This window comes from Melospiza georgiana, chromosome 20, assembly GCF_028018845.1.
Source record: "Melospiza georgiana isolate bMelGeo1 chromosome 20, bMelGeo1.pri, whole genome shotgun sequence".
In the NCBI taxonomy this organism is placed as follows: domain Eukaryota; kingdom Metazoa; phylum Chordata; class Aves; order Passeriformes; family Passerellidae; genus Melospiza; species Melospiza georgiana.
In genome coordinates, this window is record NC_080449.1 from 6928619 (window position 1) to 6952522 (window position 23904).

The 23904-nt window shown below is 47.9% G+C and overlaps 1 protein-coding gene across 4 annotated transcripts in view; it reads left to right on the top strand.

The window, feature by feature from the left end:
- The window catches only part of LOC131091757 (collagen alpha-1(XXVII) chain-like), a 145106-nt gene that overhangs the window by 72922 nt on the left and 48280 nt on the right, over nucleotides 1–23904 (top strand). For all 4 annotated transcript variants that reach the window (XM_058037984.1, XM_058037985.1, XM_058037986.1 and 1 more), the window contains 12 exons: nucleotides 521–574; nucleotides 1272–1325; nucleotides 1469–1522; nucleotides 2480–2533; nucleotides 2844–2897; nucleotides 4768–4812; nucleotides 5476–5529; nucleotides 6677–6721; nucleotides 12237–12290; nucleotides 15011–15064; nucleotides 15835–15888; nucleotides 18905–18958. In XM_058037984.1, the coding sequence (XP_057893967.1) occupies nucleotides 521–574; nucleotides 1272–1325; nucleotides 1469–1522; nucleotides 2480–2533; nucleotides 2844–2897; nucleotides 4768–4812; nucleotides 5476–5529; nucleotides 6677–6721; nucleotides 12237–12290; nucleotides 15011–15064; nucleotides 15835–15888; nucleotides 18905–18958 (630 nt within the window). The remainder of the gene's footprint in view (nucleotides 1–520; nucleotides 575–1271; nucleotides 1326–1468; nucleotides 1523–2479; nucleotides 2534–2843; nucleotides 2898–4767; nucleotides 4813–5475; nucleotides 5530–6676; nucleotides 6722–12236; nucleotides 12291–15010; nucleotides 15065–15834; nucleotides 15889–18904; nucleotides 18959–23904) is intronic.

The following is a 23904-nucleotide window of genomic DNA, read 5'->3' on the forward strand; positions in this document are numbered from 1 at the left end:
CAGGGAAGCTCAGCTCAGAGATTGGCAGGGAGGTACTACTAAAGCATTACCAGAAGTTGCTCTTGTTTTCTTATGGAAGAGGATTGATGTTTGATGTCGGGACTAGGATATGCTCACAGAAACCCTGAGGATTGTTTGCTTTTCTATAGAGCCTTGTGAGAGAAAAGGTTCATTCATTGAAAACTGAGCTCTTCTGTTCAGCTGAATTTAACACTTCACCACCATCATGGTCCCTGTTAGCCAGAGGAATGTGCTCTCTCTTCTTGCTGCTCCTGTAGATACACAATGCTGGGGAATTCCTGGTTTTTGCTCTCCTGCAGTTTCCTTCCTCACCTTAGAATCAAGCTGGGCAATCCACACTTTGTTCAGGGCTGTTGCTGTGTTCAGTGTGATCTGCAGCTTGCCAGCAGCTCAGTTCTGAGTGCAGCTGCTGTTGAGCCTTTTGCACCTCCTGAGCACCAACCTGGGCATTTTGGCTGTTGCTGTTGCCTGTTTTAACTCTCTGGTGATGTGTACCCAGGGTGATCAGGGAAGAGCAGGTGTTCCAGGAGATATTGGCTTCCAAGGAGACAAGGTAATTGTTTTTCTTTTCTCTTTTGTTCTTTTCCCCTCACATAGCAGTGGCCACCAGTTATCTCAGTTCCTCCACTAGGAGCTGGAATTGGCTGCATCCTGCTGTCAGGTTGCCCTGCTTGGATATTTCCCACTTGGGGTATGCTGTGCCTTTCTAAAATCCACATCAGAATATGGATTTTATAGTTACCATAGTAAAAGCAGTTCTGCAGGGTTTTTTTGTAGGGGCTATGTCTCCTAGCAGAGGCTGGAAGGGATGGGATTGATGGGGATGTGTGTGAATGTGTGTGGTCCAGAGGCTGCAGACTCAGGAGATTTTGTCTGCTCAATGCAGCAACTTAAACCCTGACCCAGGGAACCACTTAATGCTCTGTATAACTTCTGATCAAATGACTTCTCCCCTGTGATTTAATGTGATACTGCCTGTGGCTGACAAATGTTGCACATGGCCCTGTGCTGGAGCCTGCGTGGCTCTGAGCCACAGCCAACTGCAGCAGTTTGTGTTCTCTGGGGCTAAATTCAGGGCTGTCCTCAGGAACATCTCCCTGACATCAGTGCAGCTGTCCCAGCTCCATGCAGGGCTGAGCTCAGCCTTTAGGAGATGCTCCTCATTCTGCAGCAAAGCTGGAGCCTGGGGAAAATTGGGATTTTTTTTGATGATGCCTCGTTGTGTTCTGAAAGAAATGTGTCTCTCTCAGGGCAGCCAGGGTTTGCCTGGGGTCCCTGGGGCACGAGGGAAGGCAGGCCCCCTGGTAAGTGACCAAGCACCCTCTGCTCCCTCACCTCCCCTCCTGAGGTTCTGTGCCCAGCTGGACAGACAGCTTGGCTGTTCTAAACAGGAACCTGACAGCCAGCAGCCTGCTCACTTCTCCCCATGTTCTTCCAATTTCTGCAGGGAAAAGTCGGTGACAAAGGACCAGTTGGCTTTCCAGGACCCCCTGGCCCTGAGGTATGTCCAACCACCTCCTTCTCACATGCTCCCAGCCTCAGGCTTCACTTCTCTGCTGGGATACGAGGGCACATGAGTGGTGATGGAGTAGGAAGAATCAAGATGGGCTCATGACCTATTCTACATCTCATGAAGATGAGATCCTGGTTTTTCCTTCCCCTTTTTGTCATAGATAAAATGAAGGAGTTTTTTCAGTTTTTCCCCCTGAAAACACCATTTAAGGTAGAAAGTCCTCTTATTTCCCTTAACAAAAAAAGGTCACAGTGATATCTTAGATGCAGGATGAGCTTCCCCCAGCACACCATCATTTTTTCTCCTTCCTAAGTGACCAGACAAGGTCTGTAAGATGCTGGAGAGCCCCTTCCAGCACAGCTGATGTCTGTTTTCCCCTCATCAGCGTTCTGGTATTTCACAGGGTCTGGAAGGGCTCTCAGCTGAGTGCTGCCACTTAGCAATCGTTCCTCTTTGTTGCCATTGGAAATAAGCAGGGATTCCTTTGTTTCCTGCTCCATGGGTGGGTGGCTGGGTGGGAAGGAGCCCTGCCAGGCTGACGGCAGCTAACGAGGGTGTCAGCACCTTTCCTAATTCCTCGCCTGCTTCCCTTTGTCGCCGAGGCTGCAGCTCCTTTCTGGGAGCACAGAGGTTATGAGCTGCCTCAGAAAGATTAATTAAAACCCAAATCGCTGCTTTTAGCTGTGTGATGACAGGAAGGCCCTCACTGCAATAAATCTTGTAAGAAGATGGACCTAAAGGGAATTAGGGAAAGGCTGCTCTTCCATCAAACTGATGATGCTGCTCCTTTGTGTTCCCTTCACTCCCAAAGCTGTGGTGACCTCCACATGGACACTGCCAGCATGTAACACACCTTGTCCCTTAGCTTCTAACTAAACCTCTGACAGAGGCTTCACCTCTGCAGAATTCCACCTTTGCACCCTGACTGTTCCTCATTTCCTCCAGGGCTTCCCAGGTGACATTGGCCCACCAGGAGAAAACGGCCCTGAAGGTCTGAAGGTGAGTGGAGCAGAGACTGCAGCTCTGTATGGGGTTGGGAGCAGCCAGGGAAAACAAAGTAGTGGGAAGGGGGGAAGAGAGAAAGCCCAGGAGATTCCTAAAGATTGTCCTGGCCAGCATCTCAGCTTGGTCTGTTTGGCTTGAGGTGCCTCCAAGTGCAGCGTTTTCTTTTCTTCAGGTTTTTTTTTTCTGTAACCAAATTGACATTGGATAATGTCCCATGGCTGTGAAAGAGACTTTCTCATTTTAATTGCCCTTCTGAGCTTATGTTTCTATTTTCTGAGTATCTTTTCCTTTGGCTCTTTCTCAGGGAAAGCCAGGAGCACGAGGTTTACCTGGGCCAAGAGGACTGCCTGGACAAGAGGTGAGTGTCCTCAGCTCAAAAGAGGTTTGATTTAAAGAATAATGCTGAATTTTCTAAATTAATGAATGGTGAAACGGTGTTTGTGGTTTAAAATGCTCTGGTCCCTCTGAATTTGGAAGCAGATGTTTATACTGAGTGATCAGAGATCTGCAGAAGAGGAGCTTCCCCTGAGCTGTGTGATCTTGTGATCTCTGCTTCCAGCCACTGCTGGCATCCGCTGACCCTAAATTCTGCCTTGCCTTTGCTTTTAAAGGCTGTTCCCCACCCCCAGATGGGTGTCAGAGCCCTTTTCCCTGCACATCCCTTGCACAGACATGCCCTGGCCTGGCATCTGCTTTCTGCTCCTTTTAAGTCTGCTCCTTTTCAACCATGAGACCTGCAGACTCTGCCCTCTCACACGGAGAAACATTCCTCTGTAAAAAGAGAGGGAAATGGGAATTGCTGCTCTGCAGAACTTCATTTGCCCAGCACCTGAGAGCTTTCACTCGCAATTTCACCTCAGAACCTGAACCATCATTGCCCTTGCAGTCATTAGGAAGGGAACAATTGTCACTGATTTAATTGTACATGATGGGAGCAGCAGAGAATGTCTGGGTTCCCTGTTTATCCTGTTGGAACTCCAGTGACATTGGTGTAATTTCCTCTCACTCAGGCCAGTGTAAGCTGTTTGTCCAGAGTCACGAGACATTGTGTAAATAATACTGAGCACATGCATGGGCAGGAGCTCGTTTTAATAGCACTAATAATTCTTAACTTTTTCTGGGAACTCTTCTGCTTGTTCTCTAAATGGGATTAATGCAAATTAGCTCATTTATTTGCAGTGAAATAGGGGGGAAGAAAAAAATATTCCGGCCAAAATACAAAGGGAATCGAAGCCCTGCATTCCAGGTTCAGGCAGGCGTGACCAAGCTGCCTTCAATTTGCTCTAGTTAGTGAGTGTAAAAGTGAGCCCAAAGACATGGACATGGAGTTTGGTGTGAGCTGTGCTGCAGGGCTCAGAGTGTGCAGCAGAGCACAGCACTGTGCTCTCACCCCCGCGCTCACCCAGGGCACTGGGTCAGGGCTCTGAATTGAGTTGGATCCCTCTGGAAATGGGGCATATTGTGGGTGGCTTGTCTGTGCCCTTGGAGCTGGGTTCCTGACCCCCAGTCCCACCCTCAGCCTGCCAGTGCCCCTTCATTACCAGGGCTGCCCACCCAAAGGAGAGCAGCCAGGCTGGGGCTGCCAAGGGCGCTTTTAATTCCTCTCTTGGCAATTGGGTTTGGACACTTGAGATGATTTTTGTGAAGCTTAATTGAAGGTCTCTTAGAAACTGTAGATCTGATCCTATCACATTAGAAATTGGTGTGGAGCCAAGGGAGAGGAGCGAGTCCAATTGCTGTGTGAGATTTTGTGATAGCTCCATTCTGCAGCATGTGTAGTCCCAGCTGAAAGCAAAAGGGAAACCTCACACAGTTGCCAAGTGGTTCTGTGGGAAATTTTGGAGCATGCTTTTTTTGGGGGGGAAGAGAGAAAAAGAGAGCTCTATAGCATTCACAGCCCTGCCAAATAAAATGAAGCAGAGTTATGGCAGCATGTCCAGGGTACCCCAGTGGCCAAGTCCAGCTCATCACAGACCAAATCAACTGGTGTTCCCTTGGTCACATTTTGGATGGCTTTTACTGGCAGGGCTTGACTTGAGATCTTTTTTTCCTGAGAAACCTCAGAGGCTGCTCTAAGATAGAGAAGGGCTCAGCTGTTAAAATGTGACAGCTGAACACACAGCCTATGTTTAACTGCTGCTCATACTGCAGGCATTTCATTCTTGCTGCATGGTGAGTCCAAATTTTGTCACTGCTTTGCCTTTTATTTTAATTTCTTTTCACCTCAGGGAGATGAAGGCCCCTTAGGACCACCAGGAGTCCCTGGTCTAGAGGTAGGTTCCATTCATTTATTCACTCAGCTATTACCAGCACTGATGACTTTACAATGGAATTGTAGTTAAATTCTCAAAAAGCTTCCCCCCTCCTGGTTTGGGAAGTTAATCTGCCCTGCTTGAATTATTATCTTGTCCAGGGCTTGATTGATTACTTGATCCAGGATGGCTGAAAGTCCAGGAAGTGCCTTGCACAGGGTGTTGAGTTTATGACTTTCCTGGAGTCTCAAACCTTGAAAAACTCTCTAATGTTTAAACAGTTCATCCTCAAGATAAATGACATTGATTGGAAACCATCTCCATAACCAGCACTTGTGTTTCTTTCTTGATTTATAGTATTTTTCAATGAGTAGAGGAAAAATAAAAAAAAAAAGACTGGACAGTCAGAGAGAGTCCTTTTGACCTCTGTGATGTATCACAGAAACACAGCTAGAAGAAGCAAAAAGAATATTTTCATATCTGTGAGCTTGCCAGCTCAGGATTTTGTAATGGATCTGTACATAATTGTCACCTCAGGATAGTAAAATATCCCAAAAATTGGTAATAGGTGGATCAGAAAATGAATATTTTATGTTTCTATTTTATTTTACAAGCATGTAAGCAGCACCTGTGAGCAAAGCAGCTGCAAGCTTTTGATGTTTATGGTTTTTCCATGTATTTCAGGGTCGGTCTGGTCGGAAGGGATTTCCAGGAACTCCTGGTCCCAATGGTCCAAAGGTAAGAAAAGAGTTTGTTCCTGATCAGGAAAGCACTGGGTAGAAGGGAGGAAAAGAAGAGGGAAATGTCTTTTCTCACCTTTACCACTCTCCCAAGTATTCATTCCAGAGAGAGCAAGAGAACTGAGGGTTTCTCTTTTTCTCAGAATTTTGGGGTCTCAGCTTCTGCTTCTTTCTTCAGAAAGAATGATGGTGCATTTTTAAGCTATTATAAACAAATGTGTTCTTCTTTTGATATTAACCAACTTCTCCCTCCATCATCACTTCATTTTCCATTGCTTCTCCATGGTTTTGTTCTAAAACAATGCACATCATTCCTATCTTTGCTGCCTAATTATCAGCAGGAGCCATCCAAGGGCAATGCACTCCACAAACCCACACTCGAAAGGGAAGAGAAAACCCAACAAAAACAACCTCTTCGAACAGTCAATAGCAAAAATGTGCTCTGGCAGCACATCTGGAGTATCTGCCTACTGAGAAAATACAGCTGCTGTCCTGGAGACACTGCTGGTTGCTGGTGAGCCTGGCTGGCCCATGCAGGGCGCTCTGAGTGCCTGCCACAGCTGCCCTGGGCCCTGCTGGGTGTGCAATCCTTCTCCTCCTGCTTTCTCCTTCATCATTTTCATGCTCTGGACTCCTTCTTCCTGCACTAGGAGTTATCTCACATAGGTTCTTGCTGTGGTTTTCCTGTGGGTGCTCCATGTGACAGTAACGTGTGCCTGACTGAGGTTTTACAACAACAGAATCAGGGTGCAGCATTGCCTGGGAGTATTTGGGTTGTCTTTCCTTCTTATGCCTTGTAAAACTTTGAGATAAAGTAATCAGGACTAGGCTGAGCCTATACCATAGATATCTTATGTAGTTCACTGAAGGTTATTTTACTGCAGCAGGACCAGATTTTGGGGCATTTCACTCCAGAACAGCAAATGTTTGCTCCATGTTTGTGTCAGTAGTGTTCTTACTTTGGATAAGTAAGAAAGTTCTTTCTTCCTCCAAGGCACAGTTGGTTTTGTAACATGTTGTTTCTCACAGATTTTTCCTGATTCACACTTTGCGGCCCAAATAATGGGTACAAAGAGCCAGGCTGTGCCCAGGGTCTGGCTGGCAGCACCCAGTAACCCGTGTACCTTTGTCTCCTTGTCCTGCAGGGTGAGCCAGGAAACCGTGGCCGACCTGGGAAAGTTGGTGAGCAGGTAAATTCCTCATTTTCCTTGTCTCGTTGATGATCCCCTCTGTACAACGTGTCCTGGGTGCCCAGAGTGCAGGCAGAGGGCAGAGGCACTTCTGGCCACCTCAAATCTGCCCACAGCCCTGGTGCTCCAGGTTCCAGGCTTTAAGGAGAGGATTCTCTGCTTTGAGTGCTATGTTGCTTTCACTTGCCCTAAATTTTTGGGGGAGTAGAGGAGCCAGCAGCTGGAGAAACCAGACCCTGGGAAAAGAGACACTGAGCTGCATTTTGTTGTAATTCCATGGAGAACATTCTGCTGGCATAACCCAGGACATGCACGATCCCTGTAGGCTTTGGGGGAACCACAGGCATCAAGGAAAAAGCAACAATTGTTCCCACATCTCTGTGATTGAAACCAACAAACTTGTCCACCAACAGCCCTGAAAGTGAAGCCGCAGAGCCTCCAACAAATTCTGTGTGTTCCTGCATGACCACACCAAAGTGGCTGTGGCAGTTGGCCCTGGCACTGCGGGTGCTGCTTCCCACCACTGCTGTCCTTCCCAACACTTTCCCTGCTGGATGGTCAGCTTGGTTTGCTTTGGTTTAGCTTGTCAGCCTCTCTGGCTCTTCTTTGGGTCACTTCTTCCAAGGGTTTCTGACCAAGGAAGTCTACAGAAGTCAAGGTGGATCCTTTTCAGTACCAGCAGTCTGATACCAGCCTCTGTATCTATCAAAGGTGGTTACTTCTCTTTGGAAATTAGAGCCATTTCTGTGTTATGGTTGTTAATTCTCTCCTTGAAGAGCAACTACTGAAGGACCAAAGTTCCCCACATCTGAGTTCTACTTGCAGCTTTATCGGATTCTGCACAATCTCAGGCAACACATTGCAGTGCTTTGTGCCTCAGTTTCCCCTCCTGGGGGAGGTGTGAGACAGCCCTGAGCAGAGCTTAGCCCAGTGCCTTCTGTTCTGAAGTGGCACCTGTGGATACTGTTAAAAATGAGTATTTAGAAGTGCTTTGAGATCCTTAACCAGACATTGTCCTTGAAGGGCAAAGCATCATTAGGATTATTATTCTTTAACTTCCCTCAGGACTGACCTTGGATGAGAACTGTAGGCACTGTTCATCGAAAAGAAAACACAGCTGGCCTCTGCTGACACTGAAACCAGCACAGTGGTAGGAAAGCTGCCTGTGTTATTCTTAGGCAATTACTCTGTCTAGAAATATCACCCAGAAAATTTCTATTTCTGAACCAGTCAAGTAATTAGAACAAAAACGTCTCACCAGAGTAATGAGAAATAACTTCCTCTGCCCTCACATCTCCACTGAACGATGCTGGAGCATTGGGGTTTCCTTCAGCAGTTGGTGTTGGGGCTGAGTTGGATTTTTGCAGGGTCCTTGGCACTGAAGACACCACCACCTCACCCTGTTTTCTCTTGTGAAGATCCTGATGTTTTCTATTCCACAGCAAGGGTGGAAAACATCACACTTCTCAGTCCTGCTGCTCTGCCTGACAAATGGTTTCTCTCAGAGTAGAAAATCTCAGCATTAACAGCATGAGAAGAGACCAGCCATCCATCTCACTGGAGATTTCTGCCCTTTCTTAGGGACATCTGTTTAGGAAAACACGGGAGTTTCTGTGAGGTTTCCGGTTATACTTGAGCTCTCCTTGAAAAATGAGGTTTTAAGGCACAGGGCAGCCCCTGATGCGTTGTTTTTCCATTGCAAGGACACAGACTGGGGAAGATCATTCATGAGATGCTTGTTGTCTCCCTGTGCTGGAAGGATTCCAGCTGCCAGGCGCCCCAGTACCCTGGAAATGTGTGGGTTAACCCTTCCTTGCCTGGAGATGGATGGAGTCAGAAAGATATGGAGAGGAATACAAGGTCCCTGGCCAGGGAAACCACCAGCCTTCCTGTCCCTGAGCTGGGGAATGCACAGCAGGAGAATGTCACCAAAATGTCCATCCTGAAGGTCAGAGAGCCCTGTGGGAGAAGCCACGGCCTGGAGCAGGCAGGAAGGTGCTGCCATCCCAGGGAGCCCCGATTGGCACTGGAAAATCCCAGTGAGGAGTTGTGCCAGCTGAAAGAGTCTTCGGTTGCCTCATGTTCTTAATGGGATTGGGATGTCCTGTCACAGCAGGAGCAGATGTTTGAGTCCCTTCCCCTGTACTGGACAAGAGTGACAGCCCTGCTCACCCACAGGGCTGTGTCAGGGTCAGCCATGTACCCATCACTCTGTGCTGGGAAGGACAGCCAAGGCTCTTCTCTTGTCCTTTAAATCAAATTCTTTTCTCTCAATATCAGTATTCTAAGATCATTTGTCAAAGGACACCAGCACCATCTCCTTCATGCCTTTCCCCTTCCAAAGGAGAGAGGCTGTAATGTCAGGTTTGCAGGTAGGGATGTCCTGATTGTCTTGACCAAAGTCAACAGGGTCATCAAGAGCAGAGCAGGGAACTGCTCTGGCTTTTCCCACATGTTAACACTGCTCCTTTCCAACCCTTCACCTTCTCCTCCAGGGCGTCTGTGACCTCCAGACATCCCAGTCAGGGATTTTCAGGCACTGTGGTGTTTCCACAGCACCTCTCCACGTTCCCTCCCCTCACTCCCAGGATGGTGGAAACCCAACCCAGCCCCAGGGCCGGGCTGAGCCCGGTGCACAGAGGGTTAAACCACATGGCTGTTCTTTGCGGGTCAGAGCGTCCTCCTGTCTATAAACCGCGATATTTACTGTTTTACTTTCCCTTTCTTTCATCTGAATGGGAGGATTGTACATTTACTCCCTCCCGTCCCTTCCCTTTGTGCCTGGTTTGTTTTGTTTTGAGTTCTGGTGAACCAGTCACACACAGAGGTTCCCGCTGGGAGCCACCAGCGGGCCCGTCCCTGGGAGACCCTGCTCATGCTGGGCTGCTTCTCCCTCCCAAATGGGCTCTGATTTATGCAAGCCCTCAGTGCTGACTTGCTCTCTGTTGGTGGAGCCAAGAGGGGGGGCTTAATTATGACAGGGCTGGACAATAAATGGGGAAAGCGAGACAGGAGTTAGGAATTACAACCCACCAGTCCCCCCTCCTTCCCTTGCTCCCCCCCTCCACAAGCCCCCAGCAACTTTTTAACAATCTCCATCCCTTTTCCGCCATGCCCTTGGCTGGGGAGTACAGCAGACTGAATCATGAGCGACATGCTGAACTCCTGTCTAATATAAATGTTTTACATTCTTTTCTGTATAGTGTGGGCCTTTATCCGGGCAGCCACTGCTGCTGGGACTTCACGTGCATCATTACACACACTGCCCAGAGCCCTGCTTGGTGCAGGTCCTCTTTTCAACCCTGAGAAAAATATGTTGTGCCACAGCCATTTTAGTGTAATGACCACAGTTCGTGTCTGCTCTGATTAAACATTTGCCATTGGCAGCTCTTCTGGTTCTTAAAACCTAAATCTTTCTGTCTTAAAACCTAAATCTCCTCGCCTTTAGTGTCTATCCCATTTTGGCCAGTGAGGAACATCATTACCCAATCTTCCCCTGTTTTTTCTTATACTCCTGATAAATTACTGAGATTTATTTGGCGTAGACATATCTATCTCGATTTGTGTCTGCTTGCAGACACAGCAATGTCGGTTAATTTAGCCCAGAGCAGACAGTGCTGGCTGCAAACACTGCAGAGCTACTGTGCTGGAAGCTGCAGGGCCCCAGCTCTGCATCTCACGTCCACAACCATGGGATGCTCCTCTCTCGTGGGCAGCAGTGACATCTTCCCCTGTGCATCCCACAGTGCACCGGCACAGGCAGAATTTTTCCTGGGTTTGGGCTGAGATGTTGGCTGTGTTCTCCTTCCATCCCATCTGTACAGCAGGACCAGTGTTGGCCATGGTTTCTCCCAGCAGGTTTGTCCCCAAGCTGCCATAACAAGCAGCACATCTGTGACAGCAAGGGAGGTCTCAGGAGGGTGTTGGGGGCTCTTGGTGTGCTCAGATCCCTGCAAACCTCTCTGCAAAGCAGCAACTTGAGAAGTACACCTGGCTTCAGGACCCAGATTCCTGAGAGGCTTTTTAGGGTGGATACTGCCATGAACAGTGGGTTTGAAGATTGGCCTTCAAGCCTGAGCTTGGATATGCAGAACCCCTTGGAAGGGAGTTTGAAACTCCCTTCAGTTTGTTCTGAATGGGACCAACACTTTCTGCAGAGAAAGGATCCCTCTTCTGCAGGGACTGGCCTAAGGAACCAGAAATTTCTTTAACACCATATTCCCAGGAGAGAGAAAGAGTTCTATGGTTTTCCAAGAAATTGGAAATGAGCAGGAGCTGTATTCTTTCTTCCTTTATTGTCTATTTTTGCCTGTTGCATCTCATTGCTTTGCCATTTTCTGCCATAACCTTTGCCTTCTTCATGGCCTTGGGCTATTGGAAAAATTCAGGAACTGGATGCAGTTGTGTACCTGCACTTTTGTCTTATTGAAAGGACCATTGATCCAGCAGCCTTCAGCAATGCCACCCAGTGGCAATCTTGCACAGGCAGATGTTGCAGAGTTTTCTGCTCTCCAGCTGATTCCTGCACTGGGCAATCTGTGCTGAGTCCAGCTCTGCTTGCCATGGGTGTCTGGTCAGTGTAGCCTGGCCATGATGACAATCTTGTGCTCCAGGACTGCCTCAGCTTCTGACACAAAGGCCATTTCAAAGCACAGACCCCTTCAGAAAGGTTGGTGACACCCCTACAGGATAGTGGAGCTTTTCTCTTTGTAGCTGTCATCCCATGGCTGGTTGGTATTTCCATCATGGCAGAGAGGAGACGAGTGCCTGCAGTGGCAGAGGGGAGAGTCCCTTGCATCTCCAGAGCCAGAAACCACTGGAGCTGGTAGGGAGGTTGCTTTATCTTAATTCTCAGGAATCTTCTCTTGAGATTGCATCTGTTTCCATCTTCCTAATTAAAAGCAGCTCTGTTTGCCTCTTCGTTATCCTGAACATTGTTAAACCCTGAGCTTAGGCTGGAGATTTGTTCCAAGATGGTTTCTGAGTGGTGTGTGAGATCCACTGCCCTGCTGGCCTCTCTGGCTGCAGGAACCTTTATTTCCTACTGGCATCTCACCAGCACAACACTATCCAGGGCAAAATTAGTCTGCACAAAGGGCTGAGACAGCTTGGATTAACCCAGAAGAAGCCTACCCAGTCCAGCTGCTAAAATGATGCTGAGTCTGTCTCTGTGCAACCCAGGAGCTCCTGGAGAAGCTTTTTTGGGGAAAGCTCTCAGAACAAAGCCTCACTATGGACTCAGCCTTCCTTCCTTCACTCATCCACTGCTCTGTGTGTTGTGGTTCTTGCAGATCCTGGTGCTGCTGTTCCAGCTGGCCCCTAAAGCAGAACCAGCTGTGGAGTTAGACATTCCCATGGCCGGGAGCAACTCCATCCGCTCTGGTAGCCAGTAGGAATTACTGAGCATTAGACGAGGGATGCTGTGCTGTTGCAACCAGCAAGGTGGACCAAAGGAACTGTTTACTTTCTCAGCAAATAAAAACTGAAAATTAGCTGTGCTCTTCTCTTTCCTCAGGGTCTCATGGGTTTCATTGGTCCAGTGGGGGAGCCTGGAATGGCAGGAGAAAAGGTAAGATTGCTTGCAATGAAATCTTTGCTGTAATTTTTGCAGGATAGGGAGGCTGGGGTGGGAAAAGGGTTGTGGAGATTTAAATTGTGATGTGAGTGCAACACCCAGCTGGGAATGAAGCACGTCCAGGGTGTCTGAGCTAGACTAGGGCCAGGCCAAAATCATCCCATTTCTCATTCAGGAATTAACATGTGCTGCCCTCCAGGGAGATGCTGTCAAATATTCTTTGAAAAATTCACTTTCCTCATTCATAATATGCCAGGGAATTTGTATTTAACGGTCAGCTCTGGTTTTTATGGGAATGAGGGATCCATCAGCCCTGTGTTGCTGGTCATGGGAGGAGTCCATGGGATTGAGGTTACAGATTTCTGCAGAGGTGTCCTCTGGGTTCCCAGGGGGGTCATGCTGGACCAGGGCTGAGCCTGCATGGAACAGGCGGTCTCAGCAATTTCTCAGGTGTACAAGAGTGCAGCCACCCATCTGAGCTGGTCCAAATATTTCCCTTTTTGTCTGGTGAGGACCATCCCATCTGGCTGCCCCTGATTGCTTTGGGCACACTCAGGGCTGGTGCCCTCTTGTGTACACTACAGACACAAACCTCTTCCAGGGGAATAAAAAGGGCTTTATTTCACATAAAAAACGTAAAAGGATGTTAATTTGTTTTCTATTAGAGTGTAAACTTTTATTCAGAGGCAGCTCCCAAAGACAAATCATGTGTGTCACTCATTGTACCTCACTCGCACGCTGCTGGTTTTCATTGGTGCTTTAATTATTCACGGCGCGGCCGTAAAGATAGCGAGGAGCATAAAACGATGCATTCCACACATCAGTGCTCTCTTTCTCACTTTTATTGCTTCAAGCCCTGTCCTCTGGGTAATGATGTAAAGACTCTGTGACAGTTATACTGTGTTTGCTGCAGATCCATTTTATTGTCTGTCCACAGCAGCCTTTGGAAAGGCCTTTCTGTCCTGTGGGCCCTGGTGGGGCAGTAGCAGAGTCAGTCTCAGTCCAAGCTGTCAAAGCTCACAAGAACTGAAAAGAGTGACATGATGTGGGCTGTGTTTTAGAGAATAAAGAGTGATGTGTCCAGGGTGGTTACACAGAAAATTGGTGCCTGAGTGAGCTGTCTCATTGGCAGCTACAGCCCTGAATTGAATGAAGAATAAGGTGTTTGCCATGCAGGAGACATGGGAAGATCTTTTTCTCCATTCAATTAAGTTCACATTTGTCCCTGTGCCTTCCATGCCAAAGCCTTGACCACATGAAGTCTCCTCAGCTTCCAGATCAGCTCTGTAATGTGATGATGTTACATCAGTGTCAAGGCAAACCCAGGCTGTCCTTTGAAAATCTGCCCTTGGAGATCCTCAGCACAGATGGGATTTCCATCAGGCTTCTCTACCAGGACAAATTTAGGGATGACAGAAATAGCTATCATCAAATCAAAACCTCAACCAGGCCTCCAGTTGGCATAGTATCCTACAGCTTACTACGCTCTTGTGAGCTAAATGAAGTGGGAAATATGCTTTCATTAGACATAGCTGAGTCAGCAATCTCCATCCTGAGAGCTGCAAAAGTTAAGACTGAAGCCAGTAGAATCCAAAGATTATCAAAGAGAACAATACAGTTAATACACATTTAATAAAATCCATCCATTCAGGGAGAAAAAAAATCCTTACATTGGTTTACAAGGGCCAACTGGTGACAACACAAACTCTGGGGTTTGTTTTTAATAAGCTCCTTAGAGCCCAGAAAATATTTCCCCTTACACTTTGTGCTGTTGGAAGGTAGGTCAGATTTTGGGCGTAAACTAATTGGCAGCATTTGCTAAATCCTCCTTCCTCATCCCCCTGAGCATACAAACCTAACACACCTAATTCCCAGTGCACCCCTGGGGCTGCAGGGAGACTACAGACAGTTGTGTGGGAGCTGCCACCATCTCCCAAAGGAGCTGTTGATGTCCCAGTGCTAAAGCCACACCTTTGTGTCACCTCACATCCGCAGGTTGTGGTGGTGCTGGTGAGGCTTGACCCTCTTGTCTCCTACCAAGGAAATACTCATGGAAAGTGAGATGGTTTGCATGAGGGGATAGGGAGGACTTTAGCAATGAATAAGTGATGTTTTGGTACATTAAGTTCTTTAACTGCTTGTTTTAGAAGGGATCCTATCTTTAGGGTGGGCTGGGGAGTCATCCAGCTCCGAGCCCCTCATAAATCAGACCTCCAGGTCATTGCTGCTGGCACTGTGGTCTCAGTAAGAGCCACAGGACAGGGAGTTATCCCAAACACCCACAGTCTCCTCTGCAAGCACCAGGCAGCATCTCTGGTTTTTTTCCAGCTGGATTCCCTGCTCTCAGCAGGGCCTTGTGACAACAGACTTCAAACCCCTGGCTCTGAAAATGCCAGCACATGTAGGGATTGTGGTACTGCAAAACAGACATGTCCTTGGATGGGCAGGGCTGGAGATTTCCTTGGGTTTGGAATTGAAGGTGATCTGCCTGTTTCCTTCATACCTTGGTGATTTTGATGGCAACAGTAAAGTCCCCTCTCTTGGAATGTGGAGAATTAGTTAATCCTTATTCTCCCATTCCTCTGATGAGATGGATGGAAAGAGAGCAATACGGGAACCGTTTCTGGTAGAAAGCCGATTGCATAGATATGAATTTGTGGATTTTTTTAGTTGTTTCATTGCTCTAGATCACTCTCCCTGTGTCTCTCTCCTAGGGTGACCGTGGCCCAGTGGGACCCCCAGGCCCTCCAGGAGTCAAGGGGTCGATGGTAAGGAGTAAGTCTGCATCCTCTCACTCTTGCTGCCCCCTCTCTGTCTGTCCTAGCCAAGGGTGCAGCTTCTCCTGTCTCTGAGTTTTATGACAACAGCTGCAATTTCCTCCCCTGTCTGTGGGGATAGGAATGGGCATTTGAGTGAGTGAATATTGAGTGCAGCCTCTCCCCAGCAGCTGAGTCCAGCAGTTTTCCCAGCAGTTTGAGGTGTGTTCTGTGGCTCCATCAGCTGAGGACCTGCAGTGTCAAATGGGGACAACCAGGAGCTGAAGGGCTGCCTGTTCCCAACCATCCTGGCTCTAGAACAGACAGTGCCCCCCAACAAGGATCTGTCCAAACTGACCAGGGCAGCTGGAAATGCTTGGGCAGCACAGTCACTGTGCCTTGCTGTGCTCTGCCTTTAAGAGAGCTACATTTAGGAATTTCACAGTGGGGGCCTCAGCTGGATCTTGTCTTCTCTGACACTTGTTTCCTGTCTACTACAGTACAAGACCCAAAGATATATTTTTGTATTAATTCAGCCCATTCTCTTCTGGGCTGTTCAGAAAATCTTGCTGCTGATATCACTGGCTGGGTTGGAGCTGGGCTAGTGACAGCCTGGCCATTTCCTTCTGCCCCTGAGCAATTTCACCCTGACAAATATCAGCTCTGCCTGACCTTGCCAGCAGCCAACAATGCCATTTTTCCTGTCTTCCCACTGGGAGGAAGAAAGTCTGTGCAGATTGTGGACATTCACAGCAGGCATGTTCTTTTGCCTTCCCTTTCAGGGGCACCCTGGGATGCCAGGAGGAGTGGGATTTCCTGGGATCCCTGGACCAACAGTAAGTAAAGGCCTTGTAACACCACATCCTGGGCATGCATGGGCTAAGCCAAGCAACTGTATTCCAGTTTATTTGAGTTTGATACAAACCAGAGATATGGGGAGAGGGATGGGACATGGAAAGAGACACAAAAAAACCACAGTGCTTACTTCAAAATTTTGTATTCCTAAGGAGGGATGCAAAAATCACAATCCAGCCTCAATCTTTTGGCAGGACACAAGCTCCCTAGTTCAAGGTGTTCTGTGCTGGGAATGGCTAGCAGTGTGGTGCTATGTGATCTAGTGATGTATCACAGTGATTTATCATGGTGATTTATCACAGTGACCACGGCATGCAGCGTGACCATCCTGCCTGGTCAAAGCCCTGCTGGCATGAGAGGAGCAGCAGAGCAGCTCCCCCAGACAGCCCCTCCATCTGGCCAGGCTCATCTGGCACACTGCAGCTGTGGCTGGAGCGTGCAATGGCCGTGGAGGCAGATTCCAGCCTGGCTCCAGTTTCCCACAGATGTTCCTTAGATGTAGTTCAGGCTCTCCCAGCAGCACAAGAGCTGCTGGAGCCAACAAAAAGGCAGCCCTGGGTGGGTGCAGGGAATGGATTTTGCTCAGTGTGTGAATTCCCACAGTGCTGGTAACAGGGAGGAGGATCACAGCAGTGAAATGCCCAGAAGTGCCAAAGGTGTGGCCTCCAAAAGGGTCAGCTGTGCCACTGCCAGGAGCTCCAGGATGCTCTGGATGCAGTGGCTGCAGGCAGCTGGCACTGACTGTGCAGTCACAAGTGAGTGCAGGTGAGGAAAAGGGAAAATCTGAGCTCAAGCAGCACCTCAGGGTGGCCCATCTCTGCCTGGAGAGCAGCAGTGTGGCACCACCAGGTCCTTGCAATAAAAGCAGCACAATGCCACCCACAGCCCCCAGCTCTGAGCTGCTCTGTGACCCCTCATGGCAGCACTTGCTGTTGGCAGAAGCCTAGAGACAGCTGCATATCTGTAGATGTCTCATTTTTAACAATTCCTATCATTAGCTGCCACATTATTTGGGGACAGCTGGAGCATTCATTGGGCTCCCTCCTGCTCCAGGCCTGTGAGCACCCATGGCCAGGGCTGTTTCTGCCCTGAGCACCATCCCATGCACCACTAAATGTACCTTCAAGTGAAGCCAAATTTTGTCTGTCTCCACTGGGGCATAACAATAGAAAGAGCTGAGGCATCAGATGCAGGTGGAGATACCAAAACCTCTCAGCAAAGCTCTGGGAGCTGAGGCCATCCCCTGGTCCTTCTGCTTCCTTCAGTTCCCTCTTCTCCTGCAGGCAAATAACAATTTCGTCCAAGCAAAATGTTTGCTCCACAAATGCATTTTAAAAAGTCATAATTCAATAAGCCAAACTTCCCCACAGAGCCAGTAAATCAAATAATCTCCTAATATCAAATCCCCACTCATTAACTCCAGCTGTTTTTCCACCAAACATTCCTTACTTGCCTTTCAAGCCAGACCTGAGGCATGCAGTTCTTGTTTGTCCTAAACTGTTAAAATCTTTGAATGAGCCTTAGCAGTGATGGCTGATTAATTCAACAAATGACTGGAAATGGGGAGCAAAGTCAATGGTAGGAAACTTTGCCCTTGGTTTCAGCTTCCTGAGGTTTGTGAATTCCTTTTTCCTCTTCTTACTCACCATTATGGTGCATCTTTTCTGTTTATATACAGTTTTGGAAATAATGTGTATATATAGGAATATTTAAGGTCACTTATCTCATCCTAAACAGTTCATTGGAATTCCAGCAGGGTATCTAGCTATTGCCATCACAATGAATGTTTCTGTCCCTGTACTTTCATAAGCTGTTTGGGATAGGCTGAGACTTCCAGAGGAGATTCCAAATACCAGCTAAGGATTTCATTTCAGCACATGGTTATCATAAAAATCTCTATAAAACAGGCCTCTGACACATGCACTGCCTGTGCCAGTCACCACTGTCCTCACTACCAAACTGAGATGTTCTGTGATCACAAACACAGTTACACTCAGCTGCCTTTTCCATCCTCAGTGAGAACAGCTCAGCATTTATATCCTGAACTTACACACCATGCACAAAAGCAGAATCCTCATAAATGGCAGTTGTAGGAACAGCAGGAAGATCACAGTCCAGTTCTGTTCTGATCTGTGGTGGAGTTTGCAGGACTGACAGTTGGTAAAAGCTATTAACATGTAAAAGCCAAATTTGATGTGGAATGTTTGAGAGCAAGGAGTGAATGTGTCATTTTGAGGTTTTTGTTTCTGACAGCAGAAAGGCACTAACTTTAATATCAGGTTTAAAAGCTGTGATAAAAAATTAAGTACTGTTAAATAAATATACCCTTTTTTGGTTTTTTTACTCTGATAAATATTCTAGCAGGGAAAAAACCTGGCTTTCTGCATTTTCTGTATGCACATTAATGAATCATGTGTGTACAAATCCAGATTAAAAGAAAACCTGAAATCTTTTTGTAATTGTAAGAACAAGATTATCCACAGCACCAACAGTCACATTAAATTAGGATCTATCTGCCAGTATCAATATTTATGCAGCATTAACAGGGCAACAGTTACTTAAAGTCAGTATTTGGCTGAAAAGATCAAACTTGGATACCCAAGATGAGGTGTCTGATTTAGTATTTGGACATCTAAAAACCAGATCCTGGTTATTATTATTATTTTTGAACAGATGCTGAGAAACAGCTGCTTTTAATAGATTCAGAGAGGATTCTGGATGTTCAACGTCTCTTCACATCACACCACTGACACAGATAACAGCCTGCAGGTCATTAAACATACAAACCTCAGCCAGGATCTTTGGCCTAAATGTTCACAATCCAAAGACAAAAAAAAGCCATTTATAGGCAAGTGAAAACGGTGATGTTTTTAGCAAGTGCTTAATGAACCAATCTGCTGGTCAAGGGTCTGCCTCTGAGGCCCCTGAAGATCACATAGGGATGTAGGGTCCTACCAAAGCTGCTGCCTTCCTCATTTTGTCCTTTTCCCCTTGCAGGGTCCAGCAGGAGCCCGGGGTGCACCAGGGCTCCGAGGGATGAAAGGTCGCAGGGTAAGTGCTGAGCTTTCATCACTCTCCTCTTCCACACATTGTAAAAATAATCTGCTAAATCTGATTTAATCTGGGGGTGTGAAGATGAGCAAAAGTTGGGCAGCACCTCCACAGACACATTTCTGCTGCTCATAAAGGTCCTTGAACAAATCTTACCAGGGAAGTGGGTGCAAAGGATGTGTAAGGGCAGAGGGGTGCCCAGAGTGGAGGTTATCATGGAAATGGTCCAGACTGTCTTTTCCAGCTACATGCCATATCAAAACACAGTTTATGGATGCTTCTGGTGAGGATGATGACTATTTAGTTGTCTGAAATTGTGGGAAAGGGTGCAGGTAGAAAAGCAGAAAAGGTGCCTTTGTTGCTGTGGGAGAAAAAGTAGCTGAGATATGAAGTGTTGTGATATAACCAGAGGCAGATGAAGGAGGAAATGTTATGTCATGACATAGAATTGAGAGGCAAGGCTGACAGAAATAGAGCTGGGCTGTTCTACCCATGTGTTCCCCTGCAGTCCTGCAGGACTGACACCTCCAGCAGGGCTCCACAGGCATGTGAGGAAGGTGTGCCTTGCATTGTCAGTAGATCAAATTATAAACGTGTCCTGTGCCTTTCTAAGGACTTTTCCAGCCCTGATTTGATGCGTACACCCCAACAGTACCACCCTGTGAGCACAGGTGACTGTTCACCCAGCCCCAGCCTCCCTGGCACCCCTGGCAGGGCTGTGAGTTCCCATTTCCCTCCGTAAAGAGCTCAGACACCCACAATCAGTTCCTGTGTGGCTCTCCCTGCTCTGTCTGGGTGACAGCTGACAGGACAGTGACCTCCAGACCTGCCAAAGCTGCTTGTTTTCCTGCCTGTGACATCCAGCCCCCGTCCCACTGAGCTCTTCAGTCTTTCTTCTCCAGTTGGATATTTATTGCAGCAGCATCCCTGCTTTGGGTTGTTTTTCCTTGTCCAGCTGCTTTACAAAGTATTAATAGCCAGCACACATGAAGCATGTGCTGAAGGCCCCAACAACAACATATTTTGCATTTCTCCCCCCAAGGATCTGTTTCCTTGTTTCATTTTCAAAGGCACACACTGGAGTAAACTATACATTTACCTACTCCCACTCTCTGCTCCTCCTGCAACTTCTGCTTGGGGGGATTCAGGACAGCCAACAATTTTGTGTTTCCCCATGCCAGAATGAATGTTTTCTTCAAATAGCTGGGACCAGCAAAAGAAAACGGAATAACCAACTAGGAAGCTTTGTAACCACAGAGTTATGTACCCTGGAACTGCTCTGAACTTTAAAATCACATCTAGAAGGACACCAGTAACATCCAAGTTTGGCAGATGTTTATCAGGGTTCATCTTTTAAGAGAAAGCTCCCATTGGTGGGAAGGCCCATGGAGTTCCCTCCCCAGGTCACTTGCAAAGGGAGTGTGGTTCCCCTGTGCTGCCCAGCAGGATTGAATGGGCTCTCTGGGACATCCATGATCAGGTTGGATGAGAAACTGGAGATGTTGCTTCATGGCAGGCTCTGAATGGATGGTGGAAAATATCCCAAAGTAAAACTGCAGCCCAGGGCTGAGCAGGAAACACCTTCTGATGTGAGGGTTCTGGAGAGGTGGGTCCTCCCAGGGGATCAGGTGCTTTTGCCAGTGCCTTAAATATTTGCAGTGACAGAGAAGGAGTCCAGGAACTGCCTCCTCCCAGCTGCCAGCCAGGGATCTATCCCCATCCCCATCCCTGTCCTTTTCCTTCCAGCAGGCACAGGCACTGCAGTGTCTGGTTCTGGGGTTGTCCAAGGTTCCCTCACATAAACCTTCTTCAGCTTCTGACATCCATGCTGGCCTCCAGTCCCCAGCCCACAAGGACAGCTAGATTCAGCTCCCAGGACAGGAGGTTGCCTGGTGTCAAACCCTCCAGAGAAATCCTGTGGACCATCAGCTGCCACCAGCACTGTCCATGCTCAGAATGGCACATCCTGCAGCACAGACCTTCAGCTGCATGGCCTGGCCTTACATTTCCTCTCCAGATGTTCACCCAGCAGGTCCTGTGCCACTCCCTCCCTCTGGAGATGCCTCCACAGAGGGAGCCAGACCTCAGAGTGCATCCCAGCCCTGCAAACCAGGAATGCAGCAGTGGCTGTACCTGACAGGCTGCAGTGCCTGCAAAAATCACCTCAGGATGTGCAGAGCATTGAGGCAGGAAGGAGGAAGTTCCTGGGGAAAAGGGAGAATTAAGGAGTCCGTCTTGCCCTAAGGACACCAGTACTGGGTAAAACTCTGCCTGAAGCTCGACCAGCAAGGAGTGAGCCTCTGGATCTGCTGCTGGTGCTCCTGCTCTCAGCTCCCCTTGCTGGGCTGGGCTCTGGTGGAGATCTGGTGGTGTTTAAGCACTGCAGTGATTTCATCCATGCAGAATTTGTGAGGCAGAGAGATGCACTTTCTGAGATCCCCAGCAGGAAGGACAAACCTGGGCTTTGCTGTAAAATTTTACAGATTTCAGTGGATCTGATGCAGGAAAGTCAGTACTGTAAGAACCAGCAGATCTCCTGCCTGGAGGATTTCTGGTTCAAATCTCTCTCATTCACATTTTCCTTCTCTTCCTACTGTCAGAAGATATTCCAGGCACACAGCATCCTATGTTTGCTTACTTGGTTCTGTGATTCAGGCTCTTGCTTTACTCAGGATGGGGAAATGATTCCCCAACTGTAATTTCAGCCATTACCCTCTGTCTATCCCAGCTCACAGAAGGGATGTAATTCAATTCTGAGTGGAAACATGAATGCAGCCCCTGCCAGATGTTTGTGGATTCCATGAGCTCTGTTTGTGGATGCTTCATTAAAGTTATTCTGCTTTTGAAGGAAACATAAATAGCAAATATGGTTTTGATTGTTAAGAACAATGGAGACTTTTTGGGGTCTGCATTTATGTTGTGATAGCTTTCACAGTGTCAAGATATGTATATTGTAGAAAGAAAAGCTTTTTAGAAATTGCAACCTTCTTCTTAGTCCTGACAGAGCTATTGTTCCTTCACAAGTCTTTGTTTATTCCACCAAACTGATATTGAACAATCTTCCTCAAATGTTATTTCCTTTCTAGTCTTCCCTAAGGAGAAACTTGGACATGTGAGCCCAGGCTCATTTCCCTTCATCTGTACTCAGTGTAGCACTTGGACATGTGCTTAACATCCAGCTAGTGACAGCTATGTATTAAGCTATGCTTAAACCTAATTATTTAACCAAACCAAGGTTTAAATTTGGAGGCAGTTGGTCCAGCAAGCCCCTTGTCCTATGTCACTTAAATCCTAAAGCACATTTCTGCTAATCAGCTCCTCACAGCAGGAAAACGTGTGGTCTCCTAAGGATAATGTCATCAAAAAGACTGGGAGTCTCCATGAAAGGCTGAATATCAACCAGAGCCTTGATTTTTGACCCACATTCCAAAGCTGCACCTGAAATCTTGCTGTAAAGTGCCTTTCCCTGCCCTGTTCTCCTGACCAAGATGCCTTCCAATATTTCTAGAATTTTATCCTCTCGCTGCTGGGTTCTGGCTCAGGTGATACAGGGGAGCTTTCAAATCCCAAAACACATTTCTCTTTTCCACTGTGCCATTCCTTCATGCACTCCTGTAAATCCAAGATAAGGGGAGCACACCTGCACTCCAGGCCCTTTGCTGCCACATGGACCCAGTGATCTCCAGCATCACCAACTGCAGGAATTTATAAGTGCCAGGCATTTGTAAAGTGGTGTTATCTAAGCAAACCTGGAAATATTTGCCTTTCCAAGCCCAGCTGAGTTGTTGTTCATGGAGAAGTGGAGGTTATTGTTCTGCTTCCAGGGATCTTTCTGGTTGACTGAGAAAGCCTTAGAAGTGTTTGAGGAAAAGCTCTTTTCCAGATCCATGGCCAGGGATGTCTCCCTTTGGCTTCACTCAAGGCATCTGCTTGCTTTTTTGTTTGGCCAGGCTGTGATAGCAAAATATCAATATTTGGATAACTGGGTAAGGAAGGAGCTCTGGGTTTCTGGAAAGGAGCTACTGCCTGCAGCTTCATGCTGCTCCAGGGAGGCTGCTCACTGTCTGTCTGAGCTCTGAGTAGGGGTTTAACAGCAGGAAATGCAGCACTGCTCTGCAGAAACACCTTGCTGAGTTCTGCAGGAGCACTGTGTGCTTCAGCAGCAGATCTATCCCTATTGCCTCTCCTGGCCAAAGCCTGGAGCTGGGTTCCCCTGCCTGCCTTTGTGAGCTGTCACCTCCAGCCACTGTGGGAGCCCCTTGTTTAGCCTGGGGTATCTGATAGTGCTGCTTGGTGTGGCTCAGCACAGGGAAATGCTGAAATGCTGTCCTGGCCTGCACTGAGGGTCCCAGGGGAGCCCAGGGGCTGTGCTCAGCCCAGCTGCCAGGCCTGCAGGGGAAGGCACCTTGAGGTCCTTTCAGGAGCCTTGAGGCTCTTGGCTTTGGGATGCACCCTGGACAGCTGCCAGGACCTCACTCTCTCATCTCTAACCAGTGTTGTCAGTAAAAGAGAATTTTAAAAATTTAGCTAATTGACTAAATGTAGCTTTTCCTGTCCGGGTGGATTAGGGGAAGCCTTTATCCCAGATTTCAGCCCATGAGGCTGAGGAAGATGAAGTTGCCACATGCATTTGAGAATAGAGTGTCACTTTCTCCTTCTTCAGGTCAGATGCCAATGGGATGTGCTGTGGTGGGATTAGGCAGGTGACTGCTGGGAAGGGAGATTGCCCTGGCAGATCCTGCCATGCTGTGACAGGGCTCTGCTGGAAGAGATGAGGATGCTCTAAAAACCTCCCCAGCCAGCCCTGGTGAGAGCCACAGCCACCACTGAGGGCACCCAACAAACCCCACCAGGCTCAGAGCAGCCCCTGCACTGGCAAAGGGCTGGACAGGGCAGGACAGGCTACAGAAGATGGGGCTGGAGGGCCCAGACTCATTCCAGTTCCT